At 32.5% G+C, this 25,177-nt stretch overlaps 1 protein-coding gene across 1 annotated transcript; it reads right to left on the bottom strand.

Annotated features, from left to right (window-relative positions):
- Positions 1-5,628: 5,628 nt before the first annotated feature.
- On the bottom strand, positions 5,629-24,290 carry LOC125055788 (alpha-tocopherol transfer protein-like). Its single transcript, XM_047658390.1, has 6 exons — positions 24,179-24,290; positions 12,195-12,339; positions 9,603-9,697; positions 8,221-8,371; positions 7,095-7,288; positions 5,629-6,100 (listed from the first exon to the last, which is right to left on the bottom strand). The coding sequence occupies exons 2-6, from the start codon at positions 12,331-12,333 to the stop codon at positions 5,753-5,755; spliced, it is 927 nt and encodes a 308-aa protein (XP_047514346.1). The 5' UTR covers positions 12,334-12,339; positions 24,179-24,290; the 3' UTR covers positions 5,629-5,752.
- Between the last annotated feature and the right edge of the window lie 887 nt (positions 24,291-25,177).

The raw sequence follows: 25,177 nt of genomic DNA, 5'->3' as shown, positions 1-25,177 counted from the left end.
GGATAAGAGTAGACCACCAAACTCGTAGTGTCGAGGTGGCGTTACCACATCGTTGCCGACCTTATTCTCCAGAACGCGCACTTGATGGAAAGAAGAGCCAGATGGAAGTTTGTCTTTGTTGACTTCGCTGTTGATAGGTTATCTATCTATCTCTTCGCTATGGATAGGACATCGGTCAGATGAAAAGATTAACGTCGGCCATCTTGATGCTAGAGATGCTTTTTCCATTGCTCCCACGTATAATCGTAGTCCTACAGGCGCTTGTACCTCTTCTTCGCTTGACCTCGTAGTTTATCGTATATTCCTCAATGTCAAGGTCGAATTCCGGAGTCAAAAATGCAGCACGATGTACTTGTGACTTATTTGGAGCTTCATCAACACAGTCATCTTGAAGATCGCGTAGAGCCTTTATTACTTCTTTTTATTAGCAGATTCTTGAGCAGCTTCAGTGCCGGCGGTGAAGGATCTTCCTCCGACATTGATTCGTCAGAAGGTCGAAAAACTTGTGGTCGAGGTCGTTTTATCCCACTTCTGAGTATAATTGACCTATTCTTTTATTGATAATTGTATTTTAATTTATTATAATTGACAGTGAAAATAAAATGGCAGAGTGACAGCACACTTGTTCTTTATTTGTTACGTCTTCCAAAAAGTAGGTTTTAATATGACTGGCTTTGGCTTATATAGACTCATCCCCTCCAAGTGGCTGGCATTTGCGGTTGGCAGGCATGGCGGTTGGCTGGAGGGTTGGTCAACATGGCATGGCTTGGCTTTGGCTTGGCTTTGGCTTTGGCATTGGCTATGGCATTGGCTTTGGCTTGGCTTGGCAGGATGTGACTGGCGACGTCACGTCCGTTACAGTAGATAAAAAATTTCCAATCAAAATTGGAAATTTTGACATGTCAAATTCTTCCTCATCTTTTAAAAGGCCTTAAATGACGCATAATATGTATAGTTTTAAAATATAGTAAGGTTATTTTATTATTAGATGAATTCCGGAGTAGTGTTGGCGTAGTGGCTTTGCGTGCGAATTTGAACCCTGTGGTCGTGCGTTATACATTGTACTTATTTCACATGCTATTTGTATTCAGTTCAAAACCAATCAAAATATCACCTTCCTGGGAAAAGAACGCAGTACTTTTAGATTTCACTTAATAAATAAAAAATGCGAGCAATTGAGCAACGGAAGTGGATTTTGTAAAACATTATAAAACAAACTAGTCAATTTTGGCGCGAAATTCCCTGCGTTAACAGTTCATCCGGTCATAGACCTCGTTCTATGTCTAGTCCACTATAGGTTATATTAAGGACATTCCCGAAGTTCCCGCAAGCTGATTCCGGTAGACGCGGATGCTATAAATCTCTCGCATTCCGACAACCAAACCTTGTGAATACGAATTCCTATTAAAATGACTCTGTCACCGCTCGATTTCTAATTGACGAAATTTACAATAGTTTCGACAATTTGAGCGTATCGATTTGTACCACACTATGTGTTCCAAATAATGGAGCACTGATAATATCCATACAAAAATCTATATCAGCTTTGCTGTTAACTCTTTGTTTCAAGTTATTGTACCGGCTAAGGTTTATTTCCGCAAGATTATCAGAATTTAATCGTATCAAAGGGTTGTTGCCCTATTAATTAAGATCTCAATTATTTTGTGTAACTCGGGGTAACTAAACTCTCTTGAAAATCGTCTACTTTCTGAAGTGTTTTCTACTTCCGTTTAAAGCTTTAAGATATTAATAACGTCATAGTTAAGTGCCAGGAGTTTGAATCGTGAATCTTAAAACGCATGTGCAGTAAGTATTTAACAGTGGTGCAACAACATTTTAGGTCTCTGTATTGGTTTGATCTGATAATTTTTACCTTTTTCTAATAAACAAGTAGGTGATCAACCTTCGGTACACGCACGTCGTGGATTGTTTGGGTCTAAAATATGCCGGTTTCCTCACAATGCTTCACCGTACAAGTGAGTGTTAAATGCGCAGATAGACTTACAAAATCGATAACACCCCAATAAAACAAGTAAAATTAGTAAAAGACCTGGGAATACTATGAGATGAAAAAATGGGCCTATCACAACATATCGATGACAACAGGCAAAGTGTACTCGCAACTAGGATTTGTCAAGCGGTCATGCAGGACATTTAATAACATAAATTGCATTAAAAGCTTATATTTTGCTTATGTTAGAAGCGTGCTGGAGTATGCGAGTGTTATGTGGTCTCCATATTATACAAAGTATAAAAAAGCAGTAGAAAATATACAAAAAAAGTTTGTGAAATTCCTTAGTTTTAAAAAATACCAATGATTCGATAGCTATGCACGTTCTTGCAAATATTTTAATTTAGACTCATTAGAATGTCGGCGAAGTCAGCAAGACCTGCTTTTTTACACGCTATTCTTAATGGGCGGATCGATAGCCCCTATTTGCTGTCGTTCATTTCTTTTAAAATTACTCCTCCTTATGCGACAAGACAAACAAAATTGTTCCATGTGCCTCGTACGAACTCGAATTACCTGCATAATTCGCCAATGTTTCCGGTTTTATCTAACTATGACACTAATTATGAGGATATTGATATTTTCCACCTCACCAAAGAAGATGTGAGAAAGTATTTGAAGAGGCGGGAAGACTCTGATTTTGTTTAGGTAGGGATTTGAAATATTAAGTATTATTTGTTGTTATGTTAACTTTCAGTTTTCTTTATAAAGTTTTGTCTATTGATGTACTTATTTGTTTTCTTTTTCGTATATATTGTTTATCTATGTAATCTGTTTTGGCTTTATGTACTGTCTAAGTGTTTGTTTTATAATATTATGTATGTTTGCTGTAAGATTACTTATAATTTATTAAATAAATAAAGTCATTAGTGCACAGACGGGGTTGAAACTACGACCTCAGGGATAAGGGTCACAAGCTAAACCGTCAATAAGGAGTCAAAGGTTGTCAAATTAAGGGTTCAATATGTCTGTGTCAATCACTGGTACGAGTTTTACAGCGTCTAGTGGTTACGCGTAAAACTATTATACGATATTTATTAATACATTCACGCCATTTTATATTTTCCTGAAGGGGTATGCAGAGACCACGGATCTCCTGTCTCATTTCATCCACTTTCATGACATTTAGGTACTATGCTTCGTTAATAGGTACTTTTATCTGTCCCTTCTCTAGTACGTCTTGGATTTGATCCAGGTATGTACGATAAGGTCTGTGGCGAATCGCAGATACGCACTAAAATATACATACTCTTTTGTGTAGTATTTTCTATAAGATTTCGATGTACGTGTTAACATAAAGATAGGATCTAAGAAAAGAAGAAAGCGGACGTGACTCAGAATAGACTTTTAAGACGAGGATTCATGTTTCTTCCCTTGAGCGTTTCTATCTGAATATAAATTAATTACTGTTGTTTGTGAATAATAAACCAATTAACAAAGATAAAGATGGGTTGTGATTTATAACAAGTTAGAGCATCCCATAATTGGTGACCCCGACGTGATCTTTCGCAAAGGGAAGATTTTTGATATTTTTATTTTCTCAACCTCACCATCCACGGTCCTTGTATATCCTACACGTTAGCCGCTTCTCATATTATTATACAAAATATTAGACCTATGTAAGTATGAGGTATCTGACGGTAGTATTCCAATCTCTGTCTAACCATCTCCATGTGTAACCCTCCACAGAAGCGGAAGCAGATGAAAATAGGTAATGAAACAATTGTTGTTCTATCTATAAATTTATTTTTTATTTGCAAACTCCGTAATTCAAAAGTTCACTTATACATTTTAGGAAATTAAAAAAAATCACAAGCACGAACCCGGACAAAAACAACAATTAATAATCCCAACAAAACTAATATAAAATATCCAAAAGGGAACTCTATGCCAACACTTAAATGGCGTTAACCTAATAGTAGAGCTATTGCATCGGTAAAAATATTTAAACTGGCTAAATGTACGAAAGCCAACCAAACAACTTAACTCAACCAACTTAAGACTAATGTTGAAATTCCGGAATTTTCTTTGAGTCTTATAGCTAATAGTAATAATAGATAAGAAAGTGTCAATTTAAAACTAAATACATTTTTTTTTTCTATTTACAATATTAAATATTTAAACATATGGTTTTATAATAGCGCCATCTCTTGGGGCGGTAAGTAAGTGAAATGAATGATCTCAACGAATAAAATATGGTATTTTTCTTATAGCTATTCCAATTGGTATTTTGATGTTTAATCTACCAATTTGATATAATATATTTTTATCACAGGCCTTTGACGAATATAGCTTTAACTTAATTTAATTCTTATTATTACTATACTCTGATTTTTAATTCTGTAGAATTCTGACAGCCATTATTTTTTTGACATTTCACAAGGGCAAATTTTTCAATTTCAATACGAGTCTGACTCTATAGAAACATTTTGTTTGTTAGTGAATGTATCCATTTTATTAAGTGCGATGCTCAACATTAAAATTGGTTTTACGGCGACTCATAATTACGTCCTTTGTCTTCACAGTAAAAAACCCACAAAGGTAATTTTTTTTATAAAGGTTTACTAAAACTGGAATTAGTAGGCAGTGATGCCAGCTAAAAAATGAAATAAACTAATTAACGTTAACTCGATATATTGTTCGGGATATTGAAATATTTGTTATTTTTGTATTAGATCACTTGAGTAAGTAAATATTAAGATTTACCTTTTTGTAGGTAAAACATAAACAATGCGTAGCATTGTATTTTATTGCCCTAAAATGGGTCAAATTTGTCTCTTTTTCGGTGGAGAACTTTTTTAGTAGCAACACTTATGAAATTTCAGAATTCTACGGAATTAAAAATCAGAGTATACACTATACATACTTATATATTATACTAACTAGTTTTTACGGCACAAAATTTGCATATAAAATAATGTCTTCCGTAATGGACGCTTAAACTAAAAAAAATACAATTTCTTAAGCTAAAACACAAACTCAACCAAAACCTGACAAAAACCTTTTGTCAACTAAATCCAGTAATTCCAATGTATCAACAGAAATATTTTATTTTAATTTTCTCAGATTTACAGCTATGTTTTAAAGATTATAAAATAATCTTGTCTTAGATACATTAGATTTATAAGTATAACAATGGTCAATAAAAGTTATTGTTATAAGTTATTTAATTAAAAGCCTTCAAAGCTCACATATAATTAAAATAATATTTAAGGATAACGCTACGTTTACGCGGCAAACAATTCCAATGTATAGGTACCAACACTACCAGAACTGTATAAAAAAATTACTAAATAAACCATCAAATTAAAGTACCAAAAGAATTTTTATTACTTATTTTATGTATTATATTATTAAATATAAAATAGTATTAAATATAAATTATAATACTAGTAATACAGGACACTTAAAAGAACTAAAATCTAACACTTTTTATACTAAATAAATCATCGTCGCTACATCATTTTTAGGTCTGCGCCTCAGATATCTGTATCTGTTTCATGATCATTTGTCAACCTAATAGGAAAGTAGGTAATCAGCCTCCTGTGCCTGACACACGCCGCCGACTTTTTGGGTCTAAGGCAAGCCGGTTTTCTCACGATGTTTTCCTCTACCGTTCGAGCGAATGTTAAATGCGCACATAGAAAGGTCAATTGGTACACAGCCGGGGATCGAACCTATAACCGCAGGGATGGAGTCGCACGCTGAAGCCACAAGGCCAACACTGCTCATCATTTTGTACTAATATAACTGGATTTTCTCCTCACGAAGTCGCCTAACAACCTCCGAACCAATTTCTTCTTCACGAAACTTATAGCCACAGCCTAGAACTTCTTTGGCGACGGTGTAATTATTTTTTAGAGACTCCAGCCAACCTGTATAGTTAAAATCTGGCCAGACACCACCATACCTCTCCGGTAAGTACTCTGGGCGGATGTGCTTGTGCAGAGATGTGACGTCATATCCGTGAAAGAAGATTCTAGATCGCATATCTCTTGTCAAAAACGGCTTGAATATGTTGTACATTTTGTCGAAGACCCAGGAATGGTTTATAATGTGTATGGCGTGGGTGTTAGCGGGGAAGCTAGTCTGAAAGAAGGAATTCAAAATTAGTTTTCGTTTTATTTAGTCCGGAATGGACATCTTCTTAATATATAATATATATAATTCGACTGTACGTGTGTACTGTACTGTGTCATTGAACTCCTCTTAACGGCAGGACCGATTTTAATGATTTTATTTGTATGCGTTTTGGGTGGAGCCCTGGATGGTTTAGAATCACAAATCAGCCCGGCAGATGGCGCTGCAGTCGGTATTTTCATACTTTGTTTAATATCCTAATCGCTTGAATTATCATGCAGGACAACGTCTGTCGGGTCGGCTAGTATATATATCAATGTCTGTGCTTGCAATGCTTTCTCCGACACAATCTTTATATGTTCCCAAAGCGAGTTCACAGTAGAGATTGTGTATCCGATGTATTAATATATATTTTTAATTATTACATTGGCTTAGTAAAGTGTAAGTATTTTTATGAATAAATGTTATAAGGGCAATAGTTATTTATTACATATAAACATATATCTTCCATAATACACGACTTCCTTAGTTTTGTATTAGTCTGTGTTAGTACTCTTATATTAGATTCGACCGCAGAGTCCCGTTCGTTTTCATTTTACAAGGGAATGATCGATCACCCACAGAGGAGCGCATTTTCGCAGATATAAAAAATATATGATTTTTGTTTTATATATAAGGGAGCGTTCAAGTATTACGTCACGCAATTTTTGAAGAACACCCCCCACCCCAATGTAATGCGCCGTAACGTTTTTCTGTACCCAATAGTAAAACGTTTCGAGACCACCCAGTGACTCTTTATACCTCAAAGTTACCATTATGTGCTGGAAAGTCGAAAATAATATTAACAATAACGCGTATTTGAATCCCCGCCCCGCATTGTAACGTGTTAAAAAAGGACCTCCCCCCCCCCAAAATTCGTTACGTAATACTTAAACTCCCTAACATTGCCAGAAGGCTCGTGCATTGCCGGCATTTTAAGAAGTGGTACGCTCTAGTGTCTTACCACTAACAGCTTGACGATTTTAGATGCAAGAGAAGGTGTGACTTGCCACGCGTGCTGTATACCAATATCTTCCAGGTCAAACATGGCGACTCCTCCCAAAATCTGAGTACGAATCTCCATAACACCAATCTCCAGTGCAAATATTGTAGCCTTTAATAAATCATCCACTGCTATTGTTTTTGTATTCCAACAACCTGTAACCATACATTCTTTTACATGTCGTCATAGTCGTAGAATAGTGACGGATCTGACAAATAGTAAACTTTACAGGGCAGCCATTTCAAAATGATATAATCATGTTAGTTTTTTGTCATAACTATTTTAATTCATATTCTGTTATTATGAAAATTGTGGACAAACAACAGGGTTTTTTTTGAAACAAAATAAAAATAATAACATTTAATTACAAGGTTTTCTAGAAAAATCACACGCTTCTATCAAATCCGTCACTTTGCCGACTGATTTTGAAATTTAAAACACATGGATTTTTTTTAATGTAGCCGTAATATTTAGTCAATGTAGTATCCAAATATAAGTGGATTTTGGATTTTCAAATCCGACATTGTTCTACGATCATGACGAGGTGTTTCTTTATTATTTCAAAATAATTTGGGGTGTGAACATTCTAATTTGCCTCTTTGGATTAGATATCTTGAGCGCAGCCATTTAGTTTCTCAATCACGATTTCTTTTGGTTTTTATTTTATTTAAATCGTTAGGGTAATTTTCCATTACCAGTAGGTATTTAGTGTACTCTACAAGTACGATTCAAGAATCTAGCTAATTAATTTTTTTGTTACAAATCGTTTTCAATATTATAACAAATATCATATACATCCGTGCTCATTTTCCTCAGTTCCATATTTTAAATATTATCAAACTAGCTGACCCGGAAACTTCGTACCGCCTAACAGTCAATGAATGTTACATAAGAATTAAATGAACTAAATTTATGATTTTATGAAACTAAGACAATTAATACAAAAAAAAAGTTTAGTTCACTACTTTTTTGTCTGCGTATTAGATTAAAAATGATCATGAAACAGATTCAGAAATTTTATGTATTAGGATATTGTAATGTACTAGTAGTAGTAGTAGTATATAACCGTGTTGTATGAGGAACTTACCAATTCTATACAACAAAAGCCGTCTGCCGTCCTGGTCTCGGTATGGCGGGACGGATATAATATTCGCGTCGCCAATGTTTCTGAAGTCAAGTGGATAAACATTTTCAAACAAATCCGGGTTTTCATCCTTGAAACGGTAATAATTGACCATCTGTGAAATATAGTTACATGAAGTCATCATTACTCATAAATACTTCAAGTGTTTATACTTACAAAGTATTGTTTGCATTTTACAAGGTTAGTTTCATTCATACAAAGTTATTTTATTTATTGGAAAACGATTAATATGAATAACTACAATCTTACTTTAAAAAATACTGTAATACTGTACACAACAAAAATAAACGTATGTTTTAAACGTTCTATTTAATGATTACGCTGTGGTGGCTTAGTGGCTTCAGCGTGCGACTCTCGTACCTGAGGTCGTAGGTTCGATTCCTGGCTGTGCACCAATGGAGTTTCTATGTGCGCATTTAACATTCGCTCGAACGGTAAAGGAAAACATCGTGAGGAAACGGGCTTATCTAAGACGCAAATGTCGACGGCTGATCACCTACTTGCCTATTAGATTGACATGACATATATGACAATCCGCGGCCCAGACATAAAAAGGTTGGAGTTCCTGTAATTTATTTTATTTTATAGATGGCTTTGTCCTGGCTTTGTATTATTATATATAACGGTGAAGGAAAAACGTGATGGACCCAAACCCAAAAAGTCGACTGCGTGTGTCAGGTACAGAAGGCTGATCACTACTTGCCTTGATTGACCATGAAACAGATACAGAAATCTGAGGCTTAGACCTAAAAAAGTTGTATCGTTTCTGATTATTATTTATTTATTTTAAACTAGCTAGCCTAGCGAACATCGTACCGCCTAACAGTCGATTCTTAATTTTTTTAAATACTTATTCTGCTAGTCGGGACACCGGTCTAGCTAGTAAGATAAAAAAAAGAAAGTTGATAATACAACAAATACATTATGTCAAAAAATAAAAATTTACCTTCCCGGAACCCCTCCACTAACACTTGAACTTTATGATATGGTATTAAAGTTCAAATTGCCTTTAAATATTATTACGAATATTTTATATGGGAATATAGAAAAGTATTGTTTTTAGACTTTTTCACTCAATTTTTTTTAATTTTTCTCTCCGTAAGAACCATCCTCATACTTCAAGGAATATTATAAAAAAAGAATCAGACAAATCGGTCAAGCCGTTTTCATGTTATGTCGTGACAACGGAAAACTGTATATAGATAATATATATAGATGATGATTTCGTATTATCCCCGCTAGAATCGCAACAGACGTTTCTTAGCAAATATCATAAACAAGGAATATTGACTTATTACATATTGATTAATAAATAATATATTTACCAGCCTGTGTGCTCTTTGTGGTATGAAATTGCGAGCTCGCAGGAATCTTATCAAGAATGCGTCATCCATCCGCTGCGGCGTGCACTCCCCGCGTTCTAAAAGTGATAATTCATTTGTTATAATAATATCTACGACGTGTTTTTGTTTCCAATACTGGTGTTTAAAATATAACTTAAAATCTATAAATGGTAAATCTTTATATATATAATTCTTCTGTGAGTGTGAATGTCACTGAACTTCTCTCAAACGACTGGACCGATTTTGATGAAATTTTTTGTGTGTGTTCAAGGGGATCTGGGAATGGTTTAGATTCACAAATCAGACCGGCAGGTGGCGCTGAAGTCGGTACTTTCATACTTTAATATCCTAATAGCTTGAATGTCATGCAGTACAACGTCTGTGGGGTCCACTAGTACTTATATAAAATTGTCGTAATTTTTTTCCAAGTTAAGCAATTTAGCTTAAACGCAAACGCCAGCCCATAGGCTGGGAGATAGTGACACAAAATGGTGGTTCATTTGTACCAGTATAGCGGTTCTTCAGGGGTCATATTATGCAATGAAAAAAAGAAAAATGATGGTCAGAGCGCTGGTACCGGCGGCGCAGTCGCGTGAGCGTTAGTCGAACTCGTCGGATTGATTACGAAAATCAAACGATTTGTTTCACAAAAATTCTAGTATTTTCCGATAGTCATTGAAAAAAAAGATTCGGCAGTGTCATGCCATACTTCTCCGGTGTGACTTACAGCCCGCCATACCGACGCGAATATGTTAATTAAATATTTTTTTTTATGTATTGTGTTATTTGTTTCTTTTATTTTATTTTTTTTTAAATAAATAAATAACTATTTAATTTAATATAATATTTATCTTTTGTCATGTCAATGTATTTATTTAAAACATAAAGATTTTTAATATTCATATGGTCACTATAAGATGTTAGGTTAGCTAATTACGTAATAACTTAAGTAGGTATTTAATAAATTACCCGACTTGGTATTACAACTTTTTACGGTAAATCTGAATTGTGAGACTTGTTTTTTACAAGTTATGTTTTTGATAGCATTACATCAAATGCTATTAATAAACTATACCGACATCTCAATATATTTTCAATTATGCATTGTAATGAGATACGAAAGTCCTTGGCACCGAAACTATGAAACGATAACATTCGTCTTTCTCCATCCGTGATCGTGAGAACACATAGTATTGAATGACAGTTACTGATCTGCAATTGTTTTTTGTAATACTTTAAAAATGCGGTTCTCATAGTTACATATAATAGTTACTCCGCTAATCGGTGATCACTTAATAAAGGCAATGATTGTAAAAATATTCCTAAGCATTTTTTTCCATCATCTATCACTATACAATGGAAAGGACCAAGAGGAAGAAGGAGAAGAGGTCGCCCAAAAAAGGTGGATAGAAGAAATAGAAGCGGTAGCAGGAAACGAATGGAGAAAGAGAGCCATAGAGTCAGTTGGAAAAAGCTGGAGGAGGCCTTTACCCGTGAAGGGGTTCATAAAAAAATTATAAAAATGTAAAATAATCTAAGCTGTATATTATATTGTTTATGTCATGATTGGAAATAAAACGGGCTTAATTATTATTATTATAATTTACACTATAGATCTTTGTAAATAAGCTTCGCACGTAAATGAAATCTTTTTAAACACTTCTGCATAAACATTTCTTAACCATATCCTATCCTGCTAAATCTCGACTTATAATTCTTGTGTTTCTTATTCTTCTGTATTGCATCGCAATTCATGAAGCCGTGAGATTAGCTTTTTAGTTTGTTGTATTAGTATTTTTTGACGTGATAACGTCTTTAAAATCGTTTTAGTCGGGTGACATGTTCAGAAACTTGTGTCACACCAAAACCTCACGAGCGCGATCGCAGGTATAACGAGAGAGAGACTGACCGATCTCCCGTCTCTCTCACTCTAGCGGCATACAAACGAATGGAGATTTGTATGAATGTATGTATGAAGAAAAATGTATATCATAGTCGAATAAGTAAACTTGTCATTTTACACCCGAAATTTATCATCAAAAGTGTGAATAAAACGATAGATGTAATTTAAAATTTGAAAAAATTGTTATCTTCATTAATTCCTTACTTCCCAAAAACTTATATCACCAATAAGACGTTATCACGTAAACATCTCGATCGTAAACCTACTTTACAAACAACCAATATTTTTTTTGTATTATTTTAGATTAAGATTCAAGGTTCTACAATATTTTTTTTTATTATATATTATATATTATTTAGAATTGGTCTTGAACTTTATCTATTATATTTCTTTTTTTTTCGTTTGTTAGCCATAAAGCCGCCCGTTGCTTCCCTTATAATTTTTATGTATTCTTATTTGTTTAGTATAAACGTAACGAAGTGTAAATAACTTTAAAAAAAATGTAAATAGCCTTCCAAATAGAAAAACTTAAATAGTTATGTCATTATTAGTAATTTACGCGTTTAAGTATGTTTTATTTAATGTTATACGTTGTTGTTGCAAAAATTACGTCCTTTTTTTGTTCTGTTTTGTATCTTCATAAAAAACAAAAATAAAAACTTTGACCATACCGTATATCATTTCCCTTAGTTCATGAATTGCTTGTAATCTGGTGTTAGGGTCCTCTCCACACTCCCTTCTCGCATACTCCTGGAGTTCTGGAGGGGGTTCGCCCAGGTCCAGCTCCACGTTGTAATCCGGAGTTGGCATACTGACCTGAAATCCATCAAATCGATTTTGTACTCTTCCCCTATGACTCGCAGACTTCAAACATATAATACTGTTTAAAATGTTTAACTTATAATAATAAAATAATGGCGTCAATAGTATTTATTAAATAAAATAAATCAGTGGCGCTACAACCTTTTTAGGTCTGGGCCTCATATTTCTGTATCTGTTTCATGATCATTTGTCAATCTAAAAGGCAAGTAGGTGATCAGCCTCCTGTGTCTGATACACGCCGTCGGCTTTTTGGGTCTAAGGCAAGCCGGTTTCCTCGCGATGATTTCCTTCGCCATATAAAGAAAAAAATTACAGCCGGCTCCAATATAACAGTTCACGGATATAATACTAAATGCATGACGAATTTGGTGAATGACATTAAAAGGTTAAGGTCTAAAAAATCTGTATTGAACTTTCAATGAATATATTATAATGGAGATGTTAAGTTATGGTCACGCATTTGTCATTATTGTTATTGCTTAATAATGCATGTCTTAGAAGTATGATAAAACTACGTTCGCGTGGTAATTGTTTATTTCGAAATATTGTATTGTAATTTGTTTACCTCCAAAAAACAACCTATAAATTGAGATTGAGTCCATTTGGTTTTGAAAATGACGTTATTAAAGATTCGTCAAACGTCATTATGGATTGTGTTATACATACATTTTAATATATATTGCTTCGTGGTTGCGACAAATAAATATGGATCAAATCTATTCGAGCATTTATTTGGTTATATATCGATACCAGCGATTTAATTAAATCGTTATCAATTTTTAATTGCATTTTATTATTAAAAGAGATTTCCATTAGTTATTTCTTTTATCCAATCTAGAATTCAAAAACAATTTTAAAACTGCAAGAGATTTACACATAATATGCAATTTAAACAAAAACTATTAAATGCTTTATACGCCTTAAAACTAAAATGGTCTTGAGCTAGAACTAGACCGATATCCAGACAAAAGATGGACCTATAAAGGACGAAATGGCCCTCCCTAAGCGAATAAGTAAACCAAAATCTCTAGCTAGGTAGAACATATTTGTAGCGAACAAACTATGGAAGTATTCTTAAAAGCCCTTCATGAGCATGAGAGTCAATGATTCAATGAAATGATATGGCAATGAAGAGATGGCAATCAGTCGTTGATAGATTGCCATCTCTTCATTGCCATAAAAAAGCAGAACCGAATGGCATAGGCTGGAGAAAGCTTATACCCAGGCTGGGATTTCAATTCTAAAGATTCAGCCAACAGTGTATTTACATTCTTAATTCTTTTATAATATCTTTATTTTCTAATAAAGTTGAAAATAAAATAAACGCCTAATAATATGCAATTTGATTAGCATTAATTGGTAAAAGAATAACAGAAAGTATTAAAAAATAATTCAAATTACTTTTTTACCAAATAGTCGTATCAGAAACCATTAACTATAAAATATTTTTAAGTTATTTATACGTGTGTAAAGGAAAACTTATTTTCTATAAGGTATTTTAACACTGGTAAAAATTTATTTGTACACTTTTAACTTTAAAAATACTTACATTTACCTCCATCATTTTAAAACTGCCTTTAACAAAACTACTGTGAACTCCGTTACATAAAATCCTTATCAGAATACATTGATATCTATTAAAATATTACGCCATTTTTAATCGATTAACGTGATATAATGATTAACAAAAATATACCTACTGTATACGTATAATTAATATTAATCCATTTGTAATTTTTTCTGCGTGTAATTTTATTTTTATCTAGCTGCCCCCACGAACTTTCTTTTTGCCTTAATATGATTTTTATAATTAACCTTACTTAGTACCTACATACCAACATATTATGGTACATTTTGCTATTCGCGTTAACAATTACAGAAAAAAAGTTCAGTGTTCGTGCAGTTTCTCCAATTAATCTCACCATAAAAACCTTACTCAGGGAGTTTTTAAAATTCAAGGAATACATTTTTTTTTTAATTCTCGAATAATTGGTCCAGGCGTCTTCGACTTTTGAGATTATTTTTTTATATAAGATACCTAAGTAAAAATGTTGTGTGTGTTTTTGATTTAAATTCTATAAAGTGGTTTTACCTAACGTTAATCTGATTTTCTAAGCCTTTTTTTTACACCGGCTGGACGTTTGATGCCTATTTTTTACTTGTAGTACAAAAAGGAATTTAGAATGTCTAAAAAATTTTTTTTTTGAGTGCCTATAGAACATTAAAATTGTATTTTTTATGTACCAATGTATCAGCGTTGGTAAGCTTTTGCAAATAAAATATAAAAAAATCTTTTACCCGTGGCCCATATAATCTGAAGTAGAATTTTATATTCCATAAAAATAATGTATTGTGTCGTATAGCCTTCTAAGTAACAATACCTTATACAATGTGAAGGGTATCGCCACTTAACGCAAATGCTCCTCCCATAGGAAAGTAATACTATCGGGCCAATTTATCGAAGGGTCAAGAAAGGGAAAGTCGTGAAAGCCTGAAATATTGGTCTAGCCTTGAGTTAGAACCTTAAGGACAACTTTCCTACAGCCGGTATGCTAATATAGTAACGCTAAATAGAAAACTTGTGACTTCTGATTTTCCTTACTCACCTAATTCACTAAAAAAAAGAAAATCCTAAACAAATTTTCAAATTTAAAAAAACATACTTTTTGATGTTTTTAATTCTATTCTACGCGTCCTAAATACAAGAAATTCAAAATTTAAAAAAAAAACGACTCTAATCCACTTGCGCACACACTAAAATTTCATCAAAATTGTTACGTTTAGAACTAGCACTATATAATATATTTTATTTATTCCCCATCCCTATTCATGAAAAATAGCTCTCCAAGCCTTGATCTGGGGATCAAATTCCAAATAATGTTACATTGAATTACATAGTGAGTTCAAGGTGTTGTATTAAGTAACAGTTTATGTTAACTTACTTGTTAGTGAATTCCTATTGCACGGCATTACGGCCTTACCTTGAAATTAATGGTACTACACTATCCAATGCTCGGTTACAATAATTAACTAACGTATGTTCTACCAGCGAACCGTATAACCATATTAAAAGGCTGTGAATAAAGCTCAAGTATACTAGAACATCGAAAGAGTTGAGTGTCTTCACAATACTCGTTTCATCTTAGTATTGACATGATGATTCTTCAGTTCATACTGTTAATGGTACAGTTACATACTCAATTTTTATCATAAGGCAACCCTCAATCAAGATTTAATGAGACTGATTCTGGTTTCACCAAAACATATTAACACAACAAAGGAGTAAGGGAGTTTTAAGTGACAGTTAAAACCGATGTTTTTTATTTGTTTAAATTATTGGTCCTAAATGTACTGTAAGTAAGCAGATTTTTTGATATCGTGTCAGATATCATAACTAGTCTAGTAGTGTGTAGTATATACGTAAAAAACAAAGAATTAATAGTCGCTATAAATGTGATTTTTGGTTGTGGGTTGAATATTTATATTCCTATAAAACGCCTGTATTATTAAAATGTGGGAGAGGTCAATTTGCAAATTATGAAAGTGGGAGGAAATCGTTCGAACTCGGTACCGATAATATTTAAAAATAGAATATTTTGCTGTACAGTATCTTATTAAATACTTCATTTAATATAACTGATATAATATATTCAGTTGAAAAGGTTTCATTTAGACTGATTTAGTTTATTAAACTTAAATATAGCTTTAATTACTTAAATGTATATTCTTTTGAATGTCAGTAAAAGAAAAACGTTTAACATTGTAGTAACTACTTTTATGAATTGGAGACTTTTTATATATTCAGCTTAGGAAGTCTATTAGAAACTGTTGGGAAAAAATAATATATTTTTACAATTTAAAACAGTGAATGTTGTTAACACATAATAATAATAATAAGCCTTTATTCATCCACATCTTATTAACACACATTTAACAAAAATAAATATATAAATACAATTTGAACTACTTTAAGATGTTTATTTATTATTTTATTTTGTGTATATGTTACCGGAAATGTATGTCATCCGTCATTATATACATTTCCTCGGAATTGTATGTAATTCCTAAAATCGCACGGAAATGTGTAAAATAAATTATATAAGACACAATTCATAGGAAATCTATACATTGTCTAAATAGCAATCGGATATGTTAATATTTGAGATGTCAATGGGTATGCGGGGATAGCGGAGCAATCCACGCTATTTGCGCTGTTGCTGAAGAATCATCCGATGAAAGATTTGTATCTAAAGTTTTCTGTCCAAAAAAATATAAAGTACAAGTGCCATTCCGGCTTACCCTGCAAAAATAAATAGCCGTATGGACTGACTTGTTTACATTCAACATAATATAATAATAGACTTACTTTAATATTGTGACATTTACAATTACTTAAATAACAGACTGATTACTTACCAAACGAAAGTTTGACTTTATAAGAATAATATAAGTCGATTTTGTGATAAATACATTTTAAAAGTTCCTAGATACTTGATTTTCGACGCTTTAATTAGTAAGATAATATGAAGATTATTATATTTTACGATATGACTGTTACCTGAACGTTGCTGTCTCAACGAGTGAATTATTATTCTCATTTTAACAACGTGTTTTATTACAGAAAGCATTATTTTATACATTTCCTTATAAGATATTGGAATTACATACAATTCCTAGGAATTGTGCACATTACCTAGGACATTTATGTATTAAATAGTTTTCGAAACAATATTTTATACATTTTCTAAATAGCTTCGGAATTATATAAATTTCCTAGGATTTGTATACAATTCCTAGATTTCATACATTTCCGGTAACATATACACATACAAAGTTATATTTCGTGCGAAAGTATCATAAAATTTTGTAACCCTGACTTTGAGGTTGTCATTGTAATTTGAGCTAATTGTTAGTTGTTACACAATTATATTGTGAGTGTAACAAAACGAAACAAAACGGCTCACATTTTCATTATTCTATTTTTAATCTATATATATAAAAAGAAAATGGTGTTCGTTTGAGGCTCTTTCACGCTTAAACCACTGATCGTATCGACATGAAACTACCACCATTCGATGCGAAATTTTTCCTAGATGGTTTATGACTATTTATTTTTTAATTTATTTTTTTATTTATTTTTTAATTCCAACGTTCCTTCATTTTTTTATTTCTGTTTTACTTTTATGAAAATTTTTCCCGCTAATAAAAACAAAAGAGGCTTCCTAGAACCTCTAAACGTCAACATCTGTTAAAAACTCGATTTTCGAAATATTTCAATTTTCTTAGCGGGAAGTTAAAAAGAAGAATAATAAAAATATGAAAAAAAATAAAATAATGAAACATACAATTTATTTTAATTCGTCCAGCAAAGCGGGCGCGAAACGCCTAGTCTTATGGGGCATCCACACGCTGGCTGTTTGTCACAAACACCGCAAAAAGCAAACGAACTCCCAAACACCAACCACAATCACCCAACACAAACAGCCATCCACATGCTTGGCGAACGTTCATAACATTCCGAATCGGCAAACATGGCGGACGACGAGCTTGTGGCAGCTATTACTTTCGGGTTGACATATTTTTATTATAAATTAAAGCAAGAGAAAGAAAAAAGGAAAAAAAGAAGAAAGTAAAGACGATGGTTGATGATTAAAATACATAGAAATCGTACAAGGTACTGCTTTAGACCTATTTTAATTTTACTTAAAAGTTTTTATTCGTTTCAGACAATTTATAGAAGAAAAATTTAATGAGCTCATTTTGATAAGCCTCCAAAATGTCAAAATTGTAGGTGCTGACCAATCAGACATTTTTTACGCTTTGCGCGCCAACGAAAAAGTGTATCAAGTAAATACGTCCGCCTCCCGCAAGCTCGCGCGCATACTGATCGCAGCCAAACGTGTGGATACGTTGCAAACTGTTTGCCAAACATCCTTTGATCTGGCAAGATAAACCGACACCGATGCCGAACACTGCCCAACACAAACACAAACAGGCAAACAACGACAAACACCCATCCACACGTCCGTGTTTGCTGTTTGCTGTTGGCTGTTTGCCATTGTTTGGCAAGCGTGTGGATGGAGCTTTAATATATATAAATTACGCGTCACGTTGTTCGCTACGGACTCCTAAACTACTTAACCGATTTCAATCAAATTTGTACACCGTGTGCAGTTTGATCTAACATAAACGATAGCTTACATATATAATTCTACTGTACGTGTGTATGTCACTGAACTCCTCTTAAACGAGTGGACCGATTTAAATGATATTTTTTATTTGCGTTTGGGTGAGCACTGGGTGGTTTAGATTCACAAATCAGCCCGGCAGATGCAGTCGGTACTTTCATACTTTGTTGAAGTGAAACTTCTTTATCGGGGTTGGAAAAAAATTTAGTGTAACATTTTTTCGTTACGCGTCACATTTCTCCGTTACGCGCCATCTTTTGAAGTGAAACTTCTTTATCGACGTATGGGAGAAATTTTGTAGCAGGTTACGCGCCATGTTGCTTTTTGAAGTCAAACTTCTTTATCGGCGTTGGAAAAAAATGTACACACATTTGTCACATTTTTCGGTTACGCGCCATCTATTTCTTGTCCCTACCACGGTTGATCCGAAGAGATTCGAAGCCATTAGTAACAAAAATATATAATAACGATAACAATGATAGTAATACTAATAATTCTATTACAATTAATGAAATTCTGTAATAATCTTAGTACTAAATAGTAGTACAGTAATAAGTTAAAATGAAATAATTGTATTTGTATTCATGTCTATGACAATAAAAGCCTTTTGTTAAACTTTATCTAATTTAACTTTATTTAACCAATTTCTGTAAAGTTGCATATAGTAGATCATTTTTCGAAAAATAAGGTCATAAAGAAGTTTCACTTCTTACGTGTGTACACCTAGTACACGCACACTTTTTTTTTAATCTTATAATATATATATAAATTACGCGTCACGTTGTTCGCTATGGACTCCTAAACTACTTAACCGATTTCAATTAAATTTGCACACCGTGTGCAGTTTGATCTAACATAAAAGATAGCTTACATATATAATTGTACTGTTCGTGTGTATGTCACTGAACTACTCTTTAACGATTCCTCGGGACCGATTAAAATTATATTTTTTATTTGCGTTTGGGTGGAGACCTGGATGGTTTAGATTCACAAATCAGCCCGGCAGATGCAGTCGGTACTTTCATACTTTGTTTATTATCATGCAGGACAACGTCTGTTGTGCTTGTGTCCGCTAGTAATATAAAATTACCACTAAAATAACCAATTATTTTGCATTTATCCTTACATGTTCTAAAATGAATTCCCCGGCCAAGTCTGTATGAACAAATAAATTTCTGTTCAAGTTTCACTAATAAATAATGTGATTCCTGAATAAGGTTTAGGTGTATATTTCATTATGGTTTTATCTTAATTGACTGAAAATACAACAATTATTGTTGAAGAGGTCAAAAATCTTCGAAATCCACGCGGCGAGGTTGCATACTTTTATTCCAACTCTTTTAATAAATCTTTTCGATTTATTTTTACGTAAATTGTATATACAATATTTTTATTCCTGTTTCTATATTTATTAATTATTATTTTTTCTCACAGTGGTTGTCTGGAAGACATCAAAAGCGATAAAGCCGCCAGTTGTCCTCCTTTTTATTTTAATTGTACTGTATTTTTGTATACTTGCAACTTAGTATTAGTAAATATATAAAATAAATATTGTTGAAGTGATGATTTAAGGTATAGCAAAACGGAATTCTATATTTCGATCCCCAATTGCTATGAAATGGCTTACATTAACTGAGGTTTCATTATAATTGTCCATCAATGCTTTAACATTTTATAATTCTCAAGTTTCACAGTAATAAACGTTGACGTTTAAAAACCCCTCAAAAGGAATGAACTGGCATTTTTTAAGTCGTGACCTCTACTGACACTTTGGGATTCGAAAACCGGTTCTAAGGACTTGATCATGCAAAAAATGCTCTAGAAATTGCATGAAACGTACGATTAGCATTTAATATTCTTGCTCTAGATATCATAATTGCGATTTCCAAAAAATAATGTTCCTTTGCTAATTAACATTTTGTTAAAAACAACTCAGTTTCCGTTGATTGGTCTACGTTCGTAACGAAAGCGAAACCTAAAATAAAACGAAATTAAAAGTTAATAAAACAAAATTTATTGCTACTTATTTTTGCAAAGGGTAACGATTATTATTTTTAAAATCTGTGTTACTCAAATGTAATTCGAATTTTAAAATTTAATATTTACATTTAATTTTGTTACAAAAAAGTTTTTAATGACATTCATTATGGAAGCGATTTTAAGCTTACAAATTATTACTAATACTAAACGAACCGTATGTTGTACGAACTCGTTCCTTAACAATAGGGCAAGGGTCAAACCCTTCGTTCTTTTGTAAGACATGCCGGTTTCCTCACAATATTTTCCTTCGCCGTGCCACCAAAATTGTAGCCTCAGATGTAAAATATTTTACGTACTTATTGATAAATGAACTATAATTAATTAGATAGACATTAAAAACTTTTGTAATATGTCAAATAAAGATATGATAAATTAGTTTTGCAATATTTTATGTAAATTTTTATGAAGACCTTGTGTTGTCTTCGAAGTTTAATAACTAAAGTTTGTATACGAATAAGAATAGATTTCGTAACACAATTTTAGAATTCACATTAGTTTTTATTGTTATTTTGCGTAATTTAAAAATCGTTTATTTTATGATTTTGATTGCTTAAATTGATTGGTACAAATTTCTATAGTACTTACCTACTTAGATGATATTTTAGAAAAGTCTTCAGTATTTTATATTTACATTTAAACGATGATTATCATATTGACTGAAAGATATCGCTTATACTCGTACGCTGTACATAACCTTTATTCACAAATTTATTTTATTAAGTCAATAAAAAAATAAAAATTAACTACATAATTGTATATAATAACTAGTAATAACAATAACACAATAACAAAACATGAGAAATAAAATAAAAATAAGACAAAGTATGTAAATAGCCGGTCACACTGCTAACAGTTTTTTCCAGACAACACAGACGTAAAAAATCAAATAGAATGCAAAACTTCAAATCAAAGTATGATACGAAAGTATTTTTTTATTAGTCATATAGTTTTAAGGAGTGTTGGCCTAGTGGCTTCAGGGTGCGACTCTCATTCCTGAGAGGAAGGTTCAAACCGGCTGTGCACCTAACTTTTCTGGCCCGAGGAACCGGCATGCCATGCTTGGACCCAAAAAACGGCGTGTGTCAGGCACAGAACGCTGATCAATTAGTTGCCAAAAAAATATTCCGAAACAGATACAAAACATCAGAGACTGACCTTAAGAGGCTGTAGCGCCACTGGTTTTTCTAGTTAGTTTTAACAAACATAACAAAATACTTCAAGTATATAAATCTCTAAATGGATATTAAAAAGGGACAATTGGTAAAATGCCAACTTTCCAACTTTATTCAAGTCAGGTTTAGAATATGACGAGACAATTTATACGAAATCGACTCTATTGTTAACATATTTATTTATTTATAAGTCCTAAAACAACGTGTATGCATAAAATTATACAAGAAAACAAATTTACAAATTTTCCACACATACACATCAATTATATTAGAACATAAGCAAACTAGCAAAAAGTTAAACAAGCAACCACAAAATAAATAATAACTAAAAGAAGTAATAAAAAAGTAGTACTTAATATAAGCGCAAAGATACAAGGTAGACAATGCTATGTGTAATATAAGGTAAAAAATAACTTAATGATCTAATTAAGATCCCACCACATGCCCAAGAACAAAGAATTACAAACTTTTGGCACACGCAGCGTACCTTTACTGGAACATCTGTCATCTACTAAGCACGGCATGAAGCAAGAAATGCACGACTATCGTAAACATTGTACAAGTGAACTTAAGAGAAGCTTCAGTCGTAATCTAGTAATTCTGTACTTCTAGTTGAACGAATATAAACTTGAAATAGTTTCAAAACGACGTACATTACTAACCTCTAAAATTTCTCACTAAGTGAATGTAATTCTTTGAGTATCTTTGAACCGAAAAGTCTTTCTCTCATCACGACATCTTTTTAACCTTGTCAGTAAAATTTTAACTTTTAAATGGAATTACCAAACATAGTAACTAAGAAAACATTCCTATTTTTATCCGAAACACGTTTTGTTTTGTTAAAACACTATAGGCGGTTACAGCACCGAGGTGCGTCAAACCATGTGGAGAAAACATCGTATGAGAACCGGCATGTCCTTTGAAAAAGCTACTTGTGACGGGAGAATGATCCTACTTGGCCTAAAGATGAATTGGCATTGAATCAGATACAGAAATGTTGCTGTTTTGTGTCCTCCTTCATATGTGCATTTTTTATTACGTTACTTCATATTTGCATTGACCTTTATTCATAGTGAATAAGGCTATTATTTAATATTAATACGACCAAATACAAGGGTTTCACTTAAAATTTTCTACAAAGATAAATAATGTTAATTCAACTCCCAAATAAATATATAATCAAACAAATGATAATGCATTAGTTAGAGCTGATAATTAATTAGAGCCAGGATTTTACGAAATATGATTTATTTTCTTAACTCATTTATTATTAAAACCTCTTCATTGTATCTGCACTGTACTTCTTTATCATTCATAAAGTTTAACGATGTTATTTATGACACTATCATTCGTTGCATATCAATTAGCAAAATTGATAGACAGATCGTAAAATGCAAACATTACGAACTGCGAAAGCAATACATATTAAGATAAAAATAACTACATAAAGAGAATGTTGCAGCCCTGTATAGACTCAAACACGTGCACAGCCAAGGTCATCCGCTCGTCGCTGACCAATGACCACTCACGCGCATCACAATCGGACAAAACCGAAAAAACCGGTATTGTAATCTATATGAAAATACGTACATATATTTGCATTACTGATTTTATGAATTTAGCTGCACTTTAAATTAGATTCAAAAGTGTGTTTCATTGACAAAGAAATTCATTATATTTAAAGCTGATTTGGTTTTGTTTCGTTCAAAAGCTTTAATCCATAATGACGAGAAAATAAATTCAAATTAAAAAATCTTGATAACTTTTAATAAAGGCAAAACGCCTGTTTATTGCTTTAATAAGTTCACCAGAGCGTAATTCCACATCACAGTAACACCGTTAAACGTAATCGGTTTTCTTCGGTAATGAAAATATCGGTTTTGTGCAGTTAAATTTATACGTACCAATTATTAAATAATTTTAGCTATATTACGAAATGAATTCTCGATTCCAAAAAACGTTATCTATATATATCAAAAATTATAACTCAAAATTATTGAAAATTGTGTCTAAACTTTTCGTGATACAGTTTCAGTATAATGAAAAGATAACGATGTTTATGCATATTAAAAACAAGTTTGTAGATGGAATTAATAATATCGATTAAAATTAATGTCGTTTTCGTGCATTGTTTGCAAACCTATAATTTAAAAAATCATTTGAAAACTGGATCAGTAGAACAAAGGAACATATCACGTACATAACAATTGTTGCCATAGGTCTTTGTTACATGTTATCACTAAGCTAAAACTGGAACAATGGCGATTATATTTTTAATAACACATTACCATTAATCCAAAAAAAATTACTAATAATCAAATCGATTTAAAAAAACCTACAAAATATTATTACAATTCCCAATTTTTTTTTTATTTCTGTTAATTATGAAGAAATAAATGAAATACCATGTTTAAAGAAAAATTAAATACATACCTTTTTTTAATATAATGACGCGACGAGCACTACCTTTAACGTCGCTAAAAGCACTGCGCATGATTCTCAGACACGAACCAAACCGATTCGCAATGCGCGCGCATTTCTGAATCTGCACATGTTAATATTTATTTTAGTTAATAATATTATTATATTTTGTTCACAACCGGGAATAAATGAAATACTTATTCGCTTATAACAATTAAAGCCACAGACTTTTGCTCATTTTTAAATAATATTTATAATCATAATTATAAAAAATATCATGGTTGAAAAACATCGTATAATTGACGAAAATGATTGACTAATTTGTCTCTTTTCATCACAGCTTTAACAAATTTTGACAGTAAAAACAAGTTCTATAGCTTAAAAAAAAAATAAAAAAACGCACTTAGCCAATGGTCTATCAAACGGATAGGAACATCGAAGCAGTTTTTATTTTAAAAAGGTTTTATATATTAGGTTAGGTTATACCTACATATTTAATTGAGCTTAGATAGTAAGTTAAACGTCTGTTTTAAAATCAAAAACATTGATTTTTTCATGACATTGATTCATTACATTTTGTGTGATTTTAAACACGATGCAAATTCGAACCGCTTTTTGTCGAAATATTTCATAGATAATCCAGTGGCGCTACAAGCCTGAATGCGTCTTGGGATCAGATTTCATCTGTTTCTTCTATAATTTCTGTCTGACACATGTCATCGATTTTTGGTTTTGACATACGCCGATTTCCTAACGATGTTTGCTTGCACCTCTGGAGCAAGTGCTTATTACACAAAACAAGAAAAATCCATTGGCGCACAGCCGTGATTCGAACACGGGATCTCTGGGATAGGGTCGCACGCTTAAGTCACAGGGCCAACACTGCTTCCAAGGTAAAATAAATAATAGTAAAAAAAAACTAAAAAACACGCTTTTAAAGCACATCAAACTAAAAAGCGAAAAATAATTCCTAATTTTAGGCTGAAAATGGTAATGAACAAAAAATATTTT

The sequence above is a fragment of the Pieris napi genome, chromosome 14 (assembly GCF_905475465.1).
Source record: "Pieris napi chromosome 14, ilPieNapi1.2, whole genome shotgun sequence".
NCBI lineage: Eukaryota > Metazoa > Arthropoda > Insecta > Lepidoptera > Pieridae > Pieris > Pieris napi.
Note: the sequence above shows the minus strand (reverse complement) of the source record. Positions and strands in the feature narration are given on the sequence as shown.

What these genes read in the sequence shown, in the direction of transcription:
- LOC125055788 (XM_047658390.1), bottom strand. Translation starts at nt 12,333, where the DNA reads ATGCCAACTCCGGATTACAACGTGGAGCTGGACCTGGGCGAACCCCCT. An exon ending in ACTAAGGGAAATGATATACG is followed by an intron (nt 9,698 to 12,194) that starts GTATGGTCAAAG and finishes TATCACTTTTAG; the next exon opens with AACGCGGGGAGTGCACGCCG. An exon ending in GCTTTTGTTGTATAGAATTG is followed by an intron (nt 7,289 to 8,220) that starts GTAAGTTCCTCA and finishes GTATGGTTACAG; the next exon opens with GTTGTTGGAATACAAAAACA.